We start from the raw sequence: 18,432 nt of genomic DNA, 5'->3' as shown, positions 1-18,432 counted from the left end.
TATGTAGGTGCATGCTCCTTTTTAATCATTTACAACTATTACTATTATGTGTGACGTGTGCTTTGTTTGCAGGTAGAGCTGCACATCATTTGGCGTGCCTGGTTCCTGTGGAGGCCCGAAGAGGGTATCGGACCCCTTGGATCTGGAGTCACAGATGGTGGTGAGCCATCATGTGGGTTCTGAGCATTGAACCAGGGTCTTCTGGGAGTGCTTTTCGCTACTGAGCCATCACCTCTCTCTAATGATGTAATTCTCTAATGATCTCTCTTTAATGATGTAATTCTCCTGCTATATTTCAAGAGTACGGAACAAGGACAGGGACTTCCTGAAGCATACACTGGTGTTAACCTTCCCTGCTCACAAGCTGCTCACCCCCCCTCCAATATTTGTTACAGCCACAGAAAGTAGAGAAACAATAGTGGGTGTGACGGTATCATCATCTTTAGGGGGAGAAAATTATAACCCACAACAAATGTCATGAAAGAACAACACGATTCACCGACTCCTTTATGTTTATTTAGGAGGTAGGAGAGGGTGGGGAGGGGTCACGGGAGAATTACCTACAGGGCCAGGGTAAGGGGGCTCCCGAGAGGCTATGTGGGAATGCCGTGACTATTTCTCTGGGCGAAGAGGAGAGGGCACGTTTGTAAGTACCTGCTGCGAGTCCTGTAATCAAACCTACTTTCATGAATGGATACAGTGGAATACTACCTGCTGCGTTCATTCGTGCTTCTAGAGTTTTCTATATACAGTATATGATCACTTTTTATAAATGTACAGCTTGGGAAAGAAAAAAAAAGATCTTTCTTATTATAAGCACAGCATTAAACATAAAACCAACATGGGCCAGCCATATTACAACCAAAGACCAAGAGAAAGCGAGACCAACAGCCCGGTACACAGCGTCTTCCCCGACAGCAGTCTTAGTGGCCCTGGCTCCTGTGGGCTCTGAGGAAGGAATGGCTTGCCTTTGGCATTGACAGGTGAGCTCTGCTCCCACCTAGTCCAGCCTCCAGAGGGTGGGTCCTCCCTGAGGGGGGTTAGCAGAGAGGAATGGGTCGGGTATGGAAGAAAGGAATGAATGAAATGTGCTCTTCAACTAAAGGCACTTGTCATAGAGTTGTCCCCTGCTGTTCCCTGGGCCTGGCAAGTGAGCATGAGGCTATGGCATCGACCCCTAGCCAGCCCCCGCTACGTTCACCAGATTTAAATACAATAAATAAATCTTAGTGGGTGGTTGTTTTTGAGCTCCTGGAAATTAGACTACCTTTTAGGATCACTGAGAGAGTGACACTCCTTGTTCCTAACCCCAGCTTTTCTGTGTCTTCCACGGGGGAAGGTGCCAGAATGGCTTCAGGCCTTGGAGTAGCAGTTGCTCACTGCAGATCAGAAGGGGAGTCCCCAGGAAGCCCCCTCCCCAGTCCACGCCTGGAGCTCCTCTGCCTGCACGTCAGTCTCTGGGTGCCTCAGATCTTGGTGACATAGTTGTTTGGAAACAGGCCCTGCTTGCCTCGTAGTCTGCCCGTCCACCAGCCAGAAGGATCTGTGGAGGCAAAAGTACAGGTGAGTATGGGCCACATGCCTGCGCTCATGGGCTCAAGTGACTTGGTTCCATTCATGTTTTCTTCCTTCTGTGTTTTATTTTGTCGGGGAAAAGTTTCTTGTACAAATTGACCAGGGCTTGGCTCCCTTGATAAGTGCTTGGCCTAGCATGCATGAAGCCTTGGGTCCCCTCCCAGCGCTGCATAAACCACTGTGCTGCCAAATGCTTGTAGTTCTAGCACTCAGGAAACACAAGAAGGAGGAGCAAAAGTTTAAGGTCACTCTCAGCTGTAAAACAGGTTTGAGGCCAGCCTGGGCTCCATGAAAAAGAAAGAAAAGAGGCTGGGTGGTGGTGGTACACGCCTTTAATCCCTGTACTGGGAGGCAGAGGCAGGCAGAACTCTTGAGTTTGAGGCCAGCCTGGTCTACAGAGCAAGTTTCAGGACAGCCACGGCCACACAGAGAAACCCTGTCTAAAAAAAAAAAAAAGTGATTCCTTAAAAAAACGACATGGAAATGTATCATCAGACAGATCCTGTTCAGGTAAGAAGCCTACAGAGCGCCTACAGAACCGTAAGAACACCGCTAGCTGTGAGCCCACCTTGGTCAGGCCTGCCCAGTGCAGAGCAGCCTGACCAAGGTCAGCATGGTGCAGGAGGACACAGGTCCCTCTGTTGTCTCTTTTCCCCAACTCTCTCGGTCATTCCATGACCCAGCTCAGAGTCTGTTTTGGGGAGACCTGGTTCTCCTCAGTCCTGTGTACTCATTCCCATCTTCACTCCAGACCTGTCACTGAACCCCTCTCAGTGTAGTCTTTATGATGTTTTTGTATTTCAGTGGCTTATCAACATCTGTGTTCGTTGTTATTTTTCAGACAGAGTCTTGTGTAGCCCAGGCTGGCCCCAAACTTCCTATATAACTGGATGACCTTGAATTTCTGCTTCTCCTTCCTCCATCCTGAGTTCTGGGATCTCAGGCATGTACCAACATATCTGGTTTGATGCAGTGCAGGAAATCAAACTCAGGGCCCTGAGCTGGACATGTACTCTAGAAGCTGAGCTATGTCCTTGTCCAACATCTATGATTTCCTGGATGCTCAGGTTTCTACAATTTTGGGAGATCCTTCTCACGATGACTGGGAACAAAATTCTGTCATATACTTCTATTACATTTAAAAAATACATGTAAATATATATTTGGGTTTTTATCTTGGTTTGGTGGAAGGAAGAACAGATCTGAAGTAGTTATTTTGAAGTGAGGAGTCAAGAATTACAATAATAGCTGCCAAATGTCTCCACCTATTTCCTCTGAAAGAAGAATCTTTCCGGGTTCTACAGAGGGGAGGGTACTTATTTCCCCAGCATGTGGATGTGAGCGTCTCCTCTCTCACCGCAGTGATAAACTCAGAAAGCTCTGAAAATTAAGCTTTTGGTTGCTCATTTGGGGGGGGGGGGGGGAACCTGACCCGACCTTCTGTGGCTTTGTCTGGGAAGTTCCAACCAACGAGCGTGAACACTCAATGTACCACGTCACAGCTGCCTGTGTGTGCGCTCGCAGGATGTCTGTGGTATGTTATATGATGTCCGGGATGTCACGAATACACACTTGTACACAACCCCACCCCTTGCTTAAAAGGGCATTAAAAAATATGTCTTCGATGGGTCTGATAGACCAGGCCTGTAAACTCAACTACTTGGGAGGCTGAAGCAGGAGGATCACAATTCTGAACTTGTGCCTGGGCAGTGGGGTGAATTCAAGACCAGCCTGGAAAGCCTCGTGAGACCCCACACTAAAACACAAAGGCAAAGGCTGAGAGCACAGCCTAGAGGCAGAGTGCCTTGCCAGCATGCACTTAATCCCTGTGTGTTTAACCCCTGGCACAGTGAAAGGTTTTGACCAAATAGCTTGGGGCTTACCTCACCTCTGTCTACACTGTGGGTCTCGACCTTCCTAATGCTATGATCCTCTAATACAGTTCCTCATTCTGTGGTGACCACCAACCATGAGATTATTTTCATTGCTACTCTACAACTATAATTTTGCTGTTGTTATGAATTGTAATGTAAATGTCTGATATGCAGGCCCTGGGAAAGGGTTGTTTGACCCCCAAAGGGGTCATGTGGTGGTTTGAATAGGTATGACCCCCTAGATGCTTGGCCCATAGGGAGTGCACTGTTAGGAGGTGTGACCTTGTTGGAGTAGGTGTGGCCTCGTTGGAGGAAGCGTGCCCCTTTGGGGATGGGCTTTGAGGTCTCCTATGCTCTGTCTATGCCCAGCGTGGCACATAGTCTCTTTCGGCTGCCTGCAGATCAAGATCTAGAACTCTGGGCTCCTCCAGCACCACATCTGCACCTCCACGCCACCATGCTTCCCCCAGTGATGATCATGGACCACACCTCTGAAACGGTAAGCCAGCCCCACTTAAATGTTTTCCTTTATAAGAGCTGCCTCGGTCATGGTGTCTCCTCACAGCAATGAAAGCCTAACTGGGACTGGTCGAGACCCACAGGTTGAGAAGTCTACACACTAATGAGAAGCGAGCCCATGAACCCCCAGCATGCGCCTTGGGAGGCGAGTGCAGCCAGCCATGCACTCACCTTCTTTAATAATGTCAATAACATCATTGGCATTGAAGCTGAGTTCGTCCGTGTCCTGAGCATCATAGGCATACAGAGCCTTGCACTGTGGCACCTGAGGCTTGGGCTTGGGTTGTGGCTTCGGTCTGCCCCCTGCTGGGGGAGGCCTGCTGGTCGTTTGCCTTCGGACTCTGTGGAGAGAGAGAGAGAGAGAGACACGTGTGAGACAGGAACACCAGGAGGATTGCTCAAACATCTGCCTCCACGTAGCCATTGCCTAGTCTTTTGTCGTTGTTCGTTATGGTTTTAAGACAGCATCTATAATTGAATTCAGTGTTCAGCTCAGGAACAAGGAAGTCTCTGCAGATAAAGAGCTGACTGACACTTGGGTATAGCAGACTGGGACCTGGAAGCAACACAGAGCAAGGCCAGCCACAACTGCCATTCCCCAGGCTAGGTTAGAAGCCTGACAGCCTCCAAAACCCAGCCAATCTCTTTTGTGTCACTAGGTGGCGATCCTGTGTAATAAATGTGGAGGAGTAATGGCTTTCAACACACGGCCAGAAATTGATTAATGAGGTCTCTTAGGTACCAGGAGCTGGCCACTCCCAGCTAGGGTGACTGCCAACTCAATGTAGAAGGGCCTCTGAGCAGAGCTGGCTCAGTCCTCATCAGAGCTAATGACTCCAACTTCCAGGAATTGTAACTACTTGTAAAACACAGTCATTAAAAATTAAACCTTCCAGACTTACAATTAAATTAGCAAGGAAAAGAAATACGCAAGTTTCGTCCCTTCAGAACAATTTCTTTCTGTCTGGAGGTTATGAGAGCTGTTATGATGTGAGGTGGCAACACTGTAACACACACACACACACCTCAGTGTAGCCATGCTGGCGGCCCAACGCCTGGCCACAGCGTGTGCATTTTCTACGTGTCTTAGTTTGCTTCCTATTGCTGCCATAAAGCACAGACCCAAACCAGGTTGGGTGTATTGGGCTTACATGTTCTGGTTCCAGTTCACCACAGAGGGAAGTCAGGGCAGGAACTCAAGGCAGAGACGGCAGCGAAGACCCCGGAAGAACACTGCTTACTAACTTGCTTGCTTTCTCTTACAACCTGGGACCACCTGCCTAGGGGTAGCACTGCCAACATCAACCATTAAACAAGAAAATGCTCCATAGACTTGCCTGCTGGCAAATCCCATGGAAGCAATTAATCAATTGAGGTCTGTCTTCCCAGATAACCCTAGCTTGTGTCAAGCTGACTAAAACTAAGCCACATACCCCCTGGAACTGGCAACGGTTGCAATTCCGGCATCCTAGCTTAGTTCCGTTGCTCACCCATAAGCCACCGACCAGGAGACCCTTCCAATAATAACCCAAACTTATCCTGATCTAAAATGGTTTCCTGGGGCTGGAGATGGCTTAGCAGTTAAGAGCAGTTGCTGTTCTCCCAAAGAACCCTCGTTTGGCTCCTAGCACCCGAATGTCACAACTGTCTGTAACTCTAGTTACTGGGGATTGGATGCTCTCTTCTATACACCCAAACGGATATAAATTATTGTGTCTTTTGTTCTTTAACATAACAAACATATGAAGAATCTCCTTATCTCCTTCTCTCACTCTGGCTTTTTGAGACATGTTTCTGTGTAGCCCTGGCTGTCCTAGTAGTCACTCTGTACTCTGTACACCAGGCTAGCCTCAAACTCCACCTGCCTCTGCCTCCCTAGTGCTGGGATTAAACGTGTGCACCCTCACCACCCAGCTAACCTCTCTCTTTTGGGGTAGGGTATGATACTCAAGTATAAGCACACTATAACCCAGAATGCAATTCACTTTCCTGAGGAAACATGCACAGCACATCTGGGTCGCATGCTGAGACTGTTCCCTGCAAGGTGAACCCTACGTTATTGGCTGGAGACCACGGTGCAGACACCGAGCCTCACAGAGCATCAGAGGATTCTCCCAAGATACGAAAACCTAACTGGCATCAGACCTCTCCAAGCTGGAGATTAGTTGATGCCCCTGCTCTGGTCCGTAGGATATGGGTGTGCTACCGATCAGATGTGAAGCTGTTTCACGAGGCACACCGCGCACAGAGTGAGAAGGGATTTACGACTTTAAGTTGTCTAGATGGAGCCCAGCGTCCAGCGACAGCGACAGCGCCCCTGCACCGCTGTGCCCTGCCTCTGCTCTGTACCACGAACTGTACAGCTTGTCCTTGTGTGCACTGTGCACTGTTCCCTTACCTGGCGCCCTAGGAACAAATGCAAAAGAATTTTCCAGCCATGTATGTAGTTACGTGGTAGAAAATTTGCTCAAAATGTGTGAGATTCTAGGCTGGATTCCTAGAACCTCAAAAAAACAGCTCCCCCAACTCAAGTTGCACTGTGCTTTGTTATATATTCAGTCCTTCTATAATCTGTATGGAAACCCAGAAAGGTGGGCTTTTCATCTATTTTCCATTTTGAAAGTTTAATTAATTAATTTTGCTGGGGTGTGTGTAATGCTTGCCAGAGGATACCTTTGTTGAGTGTGTGTGTGTCTGTTCTCTCCTCCCACGTGGGTCCTTAAGGATCAAACACAGGTCGTCAGGTTTGGTAATGAACACCCTGACCTGCTGAGTCATCTTGACAGCTCTCAAGTCTCATTCTCCCCGTTATACATAGGAAGACGTCAAAGCACACAAGTTTAAGTGACAGGCATGAGCTGTCCAGTAAGCATGGTGTAGTAGATGTTTGATGAGTGAAAGCAAAAGGAACTAAGAGATGAGCCAGACTTGGGCCCAGTTCTTCCAACTGCTCTACACTGCCTTCTGTGAACTTTCTAAGCAGTTCCCATCGTTGCCAAGGTGGGTGTGCCAGGGAGAGCTGGGGAGTAAACTTTTGAATATCACTACTTTTGTTCTGGAGATGTGAAATTTGGGTCTTGAATTTCCAAGAAGGAAAAGAATGGAGTCTCATTGTATTGGCTTTTAAAATCATGTTCTGCTCCAAAGACTGAAATCGTAGATATTACTGGAAATATGGGAGTGGGTGCCAGGAATTCCTAAGACCTGGAGTCGGCCTGGGCCAGCATCTGGCTGCTCCCGTAGACTGTGGCTTGAGAATATTGCTATTGGACACTTGTTGGAAATTTTAAGCCTTTTGAAAATATGACTCCATTAGGAGAGTCCTGCCTGACCAGAGACACCCAGCCAGCCCTTAAAGCTTCCTAACTACTATCCCTCCTTTGCTGCATGTCTGGAAGTCTTGCCACCAGTACCTGCTCCTGTTTTTCTGTTTCCCCAACTCCTAATTGGCTTAATCTTTGGAGAATCTTGAAAGCTACTACAGCCATCCTCTCCATACAAGATTAAAAAATGGCAACAGGCATTTCCAGTCTTGGCTTCAATTCTTTCACAACACACGACAGGTAAATCACGTTGCAGTGACCAGAGCACAGTCCAACACACTTGATGGCCATATGCCATATGAAGAGTTGCTATGAATCGGGGTGAAGGCGGGAGAGTGGGTGCGTCTGTGATTACTGCAGCACCTGCCTTCTCCATTGAGAATCAGGGCAGATCTTTTGAGATAGGTTCTTACTATGTAGTTCTGGTGGCCTGGAACTCACTATGTAGACCAGGCTAGGCTGAATCTCAGAGACTACCTGCCTCTGCCTTCTGAGTGCTGGGATGAAGGGTGTGCACTATCATGACTGGAAAGAAAATCATGGCAGATCTTTACTGTGAAAGCCATTAAAGGACTAAGCCCACAATTCCTTCTGCAGGGCTTAATGTCATTTGGAGAATGATGATGGCAACAATGGTGGCAATCGCTTGCAGGAACGCCGCAACATGAGCAGGGCCGAGGATGTAGCTCAGTGGTAAAGCACTTGCTTAGCATGTGTAAGGCCTGGCCTCCATTCCCACAATCACAGAAAAAGAAAAAGAGGAGGAGAGGGAGGGGAGCAGACAGGCACACAGGAAAGGTAACTAATTTAGTGAACTTCCCGCTTTCTCCAAAACCAACTGGCTAAATGGAAACTACGTGATACACCCATGAACAAACTCGAGGTGCTAATGACACCATTTGATATTAGCCATGGTACGAGATCCAAGAGAAATAGCGGCTGCGGGAAATGCGTCTGTTAGGAAAAGGACCTCTGACGGATGGGAGAGGAAGAGGCAAGAGAAAGGCCAGGATGTGAAGGACCAGAAAGGAGGCTGTGGTGGGCTGGTAGATTCAAGGTAAGCCTTTGGCACTGTGATCTCAATAGCAATCCTCCTGTTCATGGAGAAAGTACAAGTTTGGGGTTCTCTTTGAGCTCCAACACAGTTTGGTTTTTGGCAAAGAGAAACTGTTAAATTTAGGTAACCACGAGGCTCCTAGAAAATGCTACAGCCAAGTTCTCTGCCACATTAGAAACTGATTTTTCAAACTGTGTTGTCAGTTTCTATTTCCTTACCCCCCCACTTTTTTTTAAAGAAAAACATTTATTTTTATGTTATGTGAATGTGTGCTTTACGTACGTACACTACCTTGAGTGTAGTACTTCAGAAGCCGAGAGTGTCTAATCCCCTGTAGAACCAGAGTTAAGAGAGTTATGAGCCACCACGTGTGTGCTGGGAACAGAACTCAGGTCCTCTGTGAGAGCAGCCAGGGCTCTTAACCACTGAACCATCTCTCCAGGTTCCCTTTTCCCACCTCCTGTGTTTTTCTTTCTTTAGACACATGGGCCTGGGTGTGTAACGAGGAGACTGGCTGGAATTCTTGAGGCTTTTGGACTTAAGAGTGCTAATGTCAGAGTTACACACAGAGCAGACAGGAACACCCTCCTGCTCACTGGACAGTCCCTCCTCACAGCTAGTCTCCGAGACAGCAGCCCATGCACATGGATGGCAACAGGACTCGAAGGCAGAGAAGGGTGCCATAAGACTTAAACAAGGCTGGAAGGGAGCAACCTTGGTGGAGACCCAAGACCAAGCGTTCCTACGTTGCCTACTTTTGGCTGACAGATGCTCCCAGCTGGCCCACATGCAAGCCTGCAACTTGCAAGGCAGGCTGAAAAGATGGGGTTGCTTGCCAAAACCAAAGCAAATAGGAAGCCAGCAGACAGAACGAAGAGGCTTGGAGTGGTGATCGCTTACACTCCTCTAGCCTACTCCGGAACACAAAACGGGGCCCAGAGGCAAACTCGTGACTATTTCAGTGATGCTCATGCATGTGATAGCATCTGAGTTGTCAGTGAAAAGCCCACTCCCTTAACAGTACCTTCTTGACCCACTGTTCCATGAAGCTCACCAATCAGACACCAGTTGCCCTTTAGACTTCTGGTCGCAATGTGGTCTTTCCTTGGTAGAAGTGTAGCTAGGAAGACAGCCGGGTTGGTACTTGGCTCGATATGCGAGCATGAGGACCTGAGCTCACATAATTGGCACCCACACTGAAAGCTGGATGTGGCAGCCTGTGCCTGTAAACCCAGAGCTGGGGAGGGGGGCGAGGGGAATTGCTGAGGCCGACTAGCCAGGTTGTTTAGCCAAGCAGTGAGCTCTAAGGCTCAGTGAGAGACCGTGTCTCAAATAATAAGGTGGTAAGAAAAAAGATGGCACCTGAAACCCACAACTGCGTGACACGCACACACACACACCCACACACACCCATCATGCATGCATTGCCACACTCAAATTTTGAAAGGGGGCGGGGAGATGGTCCAGCAAGCCTGCAGCAGGATTTGAGAACCCTAGCTGGAAGCTGAGCCAGTCAGCTCAAGTGGGTCATGGCAGCTAATGGGATGCAGCTATTTACATAAGAGAAGGTAGCAGCCACCGACCAACGCAGCCCAGGGGAGAGGATGGGTTAGGACTTGACAGGGAAAAGGAACTCTAGCAAAGAGCATGAAGTCCATGCGGACTTTAGGAAGAAGTGGTTGAGGCAGAAGAAACCCCCGACATAGGGCATGGAGGTGCCTGGGGGCTGCACCAGGAGAAGGAGCTGGGTTTTCCCTCCCAGCACAGGTCTCTTTCGCACACTCTTCTCCCAGTTCTGCTTTAAAATCTCTCCACCGTTTTTGAGACAACAGAAAAAAAGGAAAGGGGAAATGGGCATGAGGAATGGAAGAGGGGGAGAGGTGGCCTGAAGTGGGTCCTTGGCTGCATTCAGCAGATAGAGCTACTCACTCCATGACTGAGAACCAGAGGGCTGGAAGACACCTTAAAAGTTACTAGGTGGTTGGGCCTGCGGTATGGTTCAGTGGGTAAAGGTGCTTGCTGCCAAACCTGAGGACTCGAGTTCGATTCCTGGAACACATACTGTGGAAGGAGAGGAATGACTCCAGAAAATTGACCTCTGACTTCCATGTGTGACCCACTGCATGATGTGGGCCCCCCAACTTCTCCACAAATGCGCACTATATAAATGAATGAATGAATGAGTGAGTGAATGAATGAATGAATGTTAAAAGGTCACTAGAGCAACCATAATCTCATGATCATTTTCATTGCCATCACCATTATCACCACCACCACTACTGCACGGCCACTATCAGGATCGTCATCATCATCATCATCACGGTGAAGCAACTGCTGAGCTGTCCTCTACATACCAACCACAATGCTAAGCATATAATATATATTACTTCTCTTTTTCCCATCATGCCTCCCTTCCCTCTCCTCCCCCCTCCCCTTCTCCTCAGCAAAGGGAAGCTCCCTTTCCCATCTACCCCAGCTCATCAAGTTGTATCAGGGCTGGGCATGTCCTCTTCCCCTGTGGCCTGGCAAGGCAGTCCCACCAGGGGAGAGTGATTAACAAGCTGGCAAGTGAGTCCATGTCCGATGTAGCCCCCCACTTCCCTTACTAGAGGACCCACATGAGGCCTAAGATGCCCATCTGCTAAATCTCTGTAGGGGGAACATGGGAAATCTTACCCAGCAGCACCCTGGTCTGGAACCTTGAGGAAATCCAGGCTCTCTGGTGTCTGTGACAACCGGTCTGAGCCTGTGGACTGCTGCCGTGGCAAGGGTGGGCGGGCCATAGAGGTGTAGAGGCTTTTCTGATTGGACCTCTGGTTTCCAAGAGCATGGGGAGGAGGCGCAAACTGGTTTCTGATGACTCCATTTTGATGGCACCCTGGGGAGGAAGGAGAAGAAACCAGGTCGACTTCTGCTGCTTCTGCTGCTCTGCCAAAAGCTCCTCCATACTTACCTCATTCACTAGCTGAAGGCAAGTGATTTGGCTACCCTGGTCCTCAGTCTCCCCCTCTGAAAGGATTACTATCAATAATATTTTGCAAGAACGTCAATACACTATTTTCCTCCCGACTTTACTGAGGTGTAACTGATGAGTCAGATTGTATTTGGGAACTACAGCATGATAGCACCAATGCCGCCTGCCTATGAAGTACGACGGGCAAGCTTGTTGATGTGGCAGTAGAACTTCCAGCTATCGCCAGGCGGTGGTGGCACACGCCTTTAATCCCAGTACTGGGGAGGCAGAGGCAGATCTCAGTGAGTTGGAGGCCAGCATGGTCTACAGAGCGCGTTCCAGTACAGCCAAGGCTGTTAACACAGAGAAAACCCTTCTCAACAAACAAACAAAACAAAACAAACAAACAAAAAACCCACTCAGCCACACCCCCACAAACTTCTAGATATCTGGATTTCAAAGCTCACAGTCAGCTTGCAGCTAGCTGGCAGGTAGCTTTTGGATCTGTAATGTCATGACTCAGGAGGGCAGTGGGTAGTGGGTTAAAGAGTTGGACATTCATTTCCAAGGACCCCCAAGACCAGGTTCCCAGCACAAAGGAGATTTATTTGCCCCAGAGAGACAGAGGGCAGGGAATAAGAGACAAAGACAGGAGATAGAGGATGGGGGGGGGGGGGGGGAACCGAGGAGGAAGGGTAGAAGACAAAGGACTGCTGCTGGAGAGAGAGGAGACAGGTGTACCATAGGGAACTGGTAGTTTATAAAGGTACAGGGGGAAAGTCCATGTTAGGATGAGGTGTTTGATTTTATTTACTTATTTTTAATTTATTTAATTTTATGTGCATTAGTGTGAAGGTGTCAGATCCTTTGGAATTGGTGTTACAGACAGTTGTGAGCTGCCACCGGGGTGCTGGGAATTGAACCTGGATCCTTTGGAAGAGCAGACAGTGCTCTTAACCACTGAGCCATCTCCCCAGTCCAGGGTGTTTACTTTTAATTGGACATAGTAATTAGGTGAGCAAAAGGGGGATTTGATCGCTGGACTTCAGGATTTTGATGGCTGGACCTTGGTAGTCAGCCTCAGGAGGAGGAAGTGGCCGAATAAGGGAATGGACCTTTAGGAATGTAATCACGGAGAAGGGCAAGGCCTGCCAGAGACGGCTAGAGTCCCTTCAGTCTCTGGTGTCCTTGGCTGAAGACTGCTATGTGAAGTGGAGGAAACCCTCCACACAGGTGAGGGAAATGCCGCTATCCAGGCAGACTGGACAAAGAAAGTTCTGTGCACCAAACAGAGGTTTTGAGTTAAGATCTCAAAAAGTTGCATTAGTCATTGAGTCATGGATGGACAGTGGGGTGGGCTCTCATTCAGGGGCCATCATCACCCCTGCCACATATGAAGTGGTCCCGTGTCTCCTCCTGCTCACACATCAGGCAGTGCTGGGGACAACAGTCTTCCTTGAGGCCCGCTTCGGTCAGGCACACCAGAAAACTGCAGAATTCTCTTGTAGCATGGAGTGGCCAAGCACGGGGCTCAGTTCGGGCTCTGGCTCGGACAGCCACATAGTAATCTGAGAAGGTCAGCATCTTCTTATAGGACAAGGGGACTGGTCCAGCGTTTCCCTGCTCCCTTCCAGCTCTCAGATGCATTTCCTGTTACCCAGACACCCTTCTAGAGGTACAAGCGAGCTTTCACCTCCCTGCAACAATGGAGCAAGCTCCTGTTCTGAATTGCAGTGTTCTAGGGCAGAGAGCGCGTTTGGCTTTTCATTCAGCCGGTGCTCTTGCCATTTCCTCCCACACGCTCCAGGCTGGATGGAAACTAGACATTTGAGACAAATAAGACTCTCTCTCCTCATCTGACCCAGTGAATAACAATTTGAGGGGCTCCCCACAGCATCTGGGAGTGGGGAAGACACGAGGCCCCACCTCCTGCCAAGGGGGCTTAGGAAGGGAAAGGAGTGTGTCAGGGTGGGGCGTTTCCTAGGGCACAGAGAGTTGGGGAGTGTCCACATGTCACCAGAGACCCATTGGCCCACACCGAGTTCAGAGACTGAGAATAAGCGCTCAGCAGACATATTTTATGCCTGTTGAAATTAGTAATAAAAAATTGGCTTGTATTTTAGGTGCTTTTCAAATTTCATTGTTCTACATTTTTATTACATTTTACAAAAGTATGGTTTGCAATGAACTGGGAAACTTTTTAAAATCCTAAGGAACTGAGGGCTGAGGATAATTCCTCAGTTGCCTTGCAAGCATGAGGATGTGAGTTCAAACCCCAGGATGCACACCACCAGGGCTGGCGGTTCATGTTTATGCTCCCGGCTCTGGAGAATTAGAGACAGGAGGATCCTTGGCTGCCTAATTGGCAAAGCTCAGGTCCTAGTAAGAGACTTTGTATCAAAAAAACATATCCAGGCATGGTGGCCCATCCCTTTAATCCCAGCACTCAGAGGAGAGGCCGAGGCAGGCAGATCTCTGTGACTTTGAGGCCAGCCTGATCTTCAAAGTGGGTTCAGGACAGCCAAGGCTACACAGAAAAATCCCGCCTCAGGGAATACAGAACAAAACAAGGTGCAGGCCAGCGTGGTGGTGCACACCTTTAATCCCAGGACTCGGGAGGCAGAGACAGGCAAATCTCTGTGAGGTCAGTCTGGTCTACACAGTGAAGCCCGGGACTGCCAGGGCTGTTCTATTTAAAGAGATCCCGTCTCAAAACCAAACCAGAACAACCAAGGTATCTGGTTCCCAAGGGTCAACATTTGAAGCTGCCCTCTGACCCCGACATGGATGTGTACAACATGAACCTACACCCCTTCTCCATTTTCATGTGCACACATACTGCCAACAAGCATATGGACCCGCACACACACTCACACTCACACCTCCCCCAATAAACAAACAAATGTGAAGAATTTAAAGTTCTGGTCATCACTCTTATAAATCTTTTGAGAAGGTGCTGCTTTAACGGCATTGGTTTAATTCCTCATTTGACTGATGAGGAAACTGTAATTTAGAGGTCAGGGTCTAGGTTTAAGGTCAGGTGCAATGTGGGCTGATCTGGCTGGAGGATGTTCTGGCCAGAGCTGAGGCAAAGGGGCTTCCAGGCGGTCCTGGCACCCGTTACTGTACAGTCACGTGATAGGTGCAAACCCTGCTTCTTTTGGGTCCCTTTGGGTTTGGATGCTCCTCCTCGAGGATTCAAAAAGAAAAGGAGGAAAGAAGTCTCGGCTAAGGGGTGATGGAGACTCCAAAAGAGAGGAGAGGGAGTTTCTCCCTTCCCAGCAGTGTTCACGCTTAGAATACAAGAGAGAGATCCCAGAACAGGAGACAAGAGGGTCCTCGGTAGTCCTTACCTTGGGCACTGGGACAAAGAGGATTCTCCTGTCTGCTCTTACTTGGCTCAAATATGGCCCCCAAATAGCCTGTTGGGTTCTATCCTAAAATGACTGATACCCTACTGTGGGGACATTTTCTTATGGCCTGAATTTTTCGAGTGAAAAGAAAAACAAAAACAAAAGACAGGTGCTGGTGGCACATACCTTTAATCCCAGCATTTGGGAGGCAGGGGCAGGTGGATCTGACTTTGAGGCCAGCCTGGTCTACAGAGTGAGTTCCAGGACAGCCAGGGCTATAGAGAGAAACCCTGTCTCAAAAAGAAACAAAAGAGAAAACCCCAAAAGCTGAAAAATCTGAAAGAAGGGCCAAAAAGGCTTTTTGTGACATTTTCTAATTCTCTCAGATACTACTTTCCTTTAGGGATGTCTCCTGGATTGCATTTCACTAAGAACAGATGTTTTTCTGTTAAAATCGTCAGGCTGCTAACTAGTTACAAACCATCGCTGCAGTGTGGGGATAGAGGCTGGCACTGGCCAGCTGATACCCAGCAAGCTCCGGGGGCCACCAGGGCAGCATTCGACATAGAAAACGATGCTCTGGTGGACAGGAACTCGTTCCTCTCTCTGAACTAGGGAGTGACAGAACTGGGTAAGGAAACCCAGATGATCTCCTCTGCTGCAACGTGGGCTCACTGACTTGGTTTCCTGGATTTTACAGTTATACGCATGGCTGCTGAGTCATTAGCTGATGGGTTTCTCCTCAAACACTCTTTACTTCTTATTTCCTTGTGTGTGTGTGTGTGTGTACATGCATGTGTGCATTTGTGCACGTGGAGGTCAGAGGTCAACCTCATGAGTTGTTCCTCAGGAGCACCTTAGTTTTTGACACAGAGCCTGTCACTAGTGCCGAAGGCTCGCTGACTAGGTACGGCAGCAAACAGACATTTTCTTGTCGCCACCTCCCCAGCCCTGGGATTGTGAGTGCAGGCCACAGTGCCCAGCGTTCTATGCGGTGCTGGAGATTGAACACGAGGCACACTGAAACAGCTCTCTAGTCCTCCAGACATCCCCTGTAAGTTATGGGTCCAGTCTCAGTGGTCTTACCTGGGGGAGCAGGAGCAGCTCTCATTGGGTAGTTGGCATTCCTAGTTCCACTAGAATGCCCTCTGCTTTGGATGGTGTTTCTTCTGGTCGGGCCTGAAATAAAGAAGCAGCCAGGGGCTGAACTCAAGTCATCAAGGCTTGGTGGGAAGCACCTATGCCCACTGAGCCATCTCATTAGCTCCAAATTCAGGTTCTTGTCTTTACACCAGCCCAAACAAACAGTTTTAAACACAACTAGGACACGAATGCCATGTTTAATGTGCACAAGAATACATCCATTTGGGGCTGGAGAGATGGCTCAGCGGTTCAGGGCACTGTCTGCTCTCTTCTAGAGGTCCTGAGTTCAATTCCCAGCAACCCCATGGTGGCTCCCAGCCATCTATAGTGAGACCTGATGCTCTCTTCTGGCGTGCAGGCGTGCATGGAGACAGAGCACTAATATACACAAAACAAATAAATGAATAAATCTTATTAAAAAAAAAAAACACACCCGTTTAGCATGCCTAAGCCCGTCCATTCTTGACATTGCAGTGCCCTGTCTCATAAGAACCTGTCCACAGCCAGCAGCAGAACCACAAAGTCCTCGTCCCCAGATATGCACAGAAGAGTTGGGTCCAGCAGAGGTGAGGTGAAGGAGCACTTACGGGAGTTCCTGGGCAGCCCGGGTCCAATGCTGACCTGCAGCACCTTGTTGCTGGGCTTGAGGATGGCCAGGTCGCCGAAGCCTTGGTGGAATTGCACTTGCCGGGAGCCCCCTGCACTCCAGGGGCCCCAGTTCTCCTTTTTCAACTTCAGTTCAAGGCTGCGGCAAGCACATGGATTGAGATTACGAGCCAGAAGAAGCATGTAAGGAATCAGTGCTCGGAAGCAGTGCTCATGAACGAGCTGCTGCTGGGAAGCTGACAGCCACAGGACAGGATCAAGGCCAAACCATCTAACCCTCTCATAGGGGATGGCACAGGTCAGCACGGCACAGCTGCCAGGCAGTTGCCATGCCAGGAGCACGAGCATTTGGAGTTCAGCCTTTGTGAGAACGCTGTTGGTGAGCAGATTTCCTCATTTCTACCACAGGTTCACTCTCAGATGGTCAGGGATGAGATGAACAACTCTCACTTAGCGAATGTGAGATGAGAAGCTCGGCAGTACATAATGTCTTGCCCATTAGAACATCTCACTAAAACATGGGAAGGTGAGACATTGCCCCCGTACCCCAAGTCCCAGATTCCCACCAACCATTTTGGGAATCAGAGCCCCTATTGAAGTCACTTTTCCCTGCTTCCAGTCTGACTGTATGGTTCACTCTGCCGACACCTGCTTTCCTTTGTCTGATTTGAATGATCTTTGCATAAGTGATTTAAAAAATGTTCTTTTTTGATTGGATTATTTCACAGAAACACAAATGCGGCCCTAGCATGACCCTGGCCCATGACCACCTAGGCTACCTTCAGCAGGCCCTGCTGTCCCTGGAAGTTCTGAGGCACCCAGGGTGGGGCTTGCGGAAGTGAGGGAACCATTGAGAACACACAGCCCAGCCTGCAGGTCTCCCCCACCTCCCAGTCCGGCCGCCAGCCTCCACTCACGTATTGCTGAATTTCAGAGGTAGCTGCTTCTGGGTTTTTTCCTCGTATCGCTTTGCCAAGAGGCTCAGGAACTCTGTTTTGAAGACGGATTCAAGCAAACTGTCATACTCTTGCTCATGGAGAATGAAGATGTCATCCTGCATGGTACTGAGAGAGGTGAGGCAGAGTTAGCCTGGGCTGCATTTCTACTCAGCCACGGTCACTGTCGTTTGGAGGCAGGAAGGGTATGCATGCTAAAGATACGTCATTGTACTGCTGTGCATGTATACACTGAGCCTGTTCCGAACACCGCTGAGCTGTATACGAGGCCCTCCATTATAACTTTTATTCGTTAAAAACATCCTGTAACATTATTAAGCTCTTTTTCCTATCTCTTTCCCTTGTTCCAGTTCTTTCCCTCCCTTTCTCCTCTTTCTTTCTCTCTCATAATATGTAAAACAGGAGCAAGAGCTGGCTCAGCAGGTAAAGGCCCCTGCTGACAAGGGCAATGACCTGAGTTTGCTTCTGGGGTACCCACAACTCCAGCAAGCTATCCTCTGATGTCCAGAGGCATGCTGTGGGATGTGTCCCCTGCTCTTCCCCCAATAAATAAAATATAACAACAAGAAATAAGTAAACAGCTCCCAGACTAAGAACTACATAATCAAATTGATGAAATTTATTTTCAAAGGGGAGTTGAGGGCTTGAGGAAATGGCTCAGTGGTTAGAGGCCTTGAGTTTAATTTCCAGCACCCATGTTGGGCCACTCACAACTGTCTGTAAATCTAGTTCCTCTGGCTCTCAAGGACACCTGCACACGGGCAACATATACACACATGATTTAAAACGAGTTTTAAAAAATAAAAAAGGAAGTTGTTAGCTAACCACTAAGGTAATTAAACACTTCCATGTGGTTTCAAAATCAAGAACAGATAGTCTATATTTTAAAATATATTTTAAGGCCTAAAGAAATGGCCCAGAGTGTTAAGAGCACCAGTTGCTCTCCCAGAAGACCAGGGTTCAATTCCCAGCACTCACATGGTTGTTCACAATCGTTTGTGACGTCAGTCTCAGGGGACATGACGCCTCCTTATGACCATTGTATGTACCATACATGTACACTGGTACACAGA

General features: G+C 48.6%; 1 protein-coding gene across 1 annotated transcript in view; it reads right to left on the bottom strand.

The window, feature by feature from the left end:
- Positions 1-494: 494 nt before the first annotated feature.
- Positions 495-18,432, bottom strand: part of Myo1e (myosin IE) — a 184,148-nt gene continuing 166,210 nt past the window's right edge. Inside the window, exons 23-28 of the mRNA XM_055598039.1 lie at positions 17,321-17,467; positions 16,385-16,542; positions 15,741-15,833; positions 11,025-11,226; positions 4,140-4,309; positions 495-1,543 (exon numbers count right to left, since the gene is read on the bottom strand). Coding sequence (XP_055454014.1) covers positions 1,467-1,543; positions 4,140-4,309; positions 11,025-11,226; positions 15,741-15,833; positions 16,385-16,542; positions 17,321-17,467 — 847 coding nt within the window. The 3' untranslated portion in view covers positions 495-1,466. The remainder of the gene's footprint in view (positions 1,544-4,139; positions 4,310-11,024; positions 11,227-15,740; positions 15,834-16,384; positions 16,543-17,320; positions 17,468-18,432) is intronic.

This window comes from Psammomys obesus, unplaced genomic scaffold, assembly GCF_907164565.1.
Source record: "Psammomys obesus unplaced genomic scaffold, mPsaObe1.curated_primary_1811, whole genome shotgun sequence".
Lineage (NCBI taxonomy): Eukaryota > Metazoa > Chordata > Mammalia > Rodentia > Muridae > Psammomys > Psammomys obesus.
This window is presented reverse-complemented; position numbering and strand designations above follow the sequence as displayed.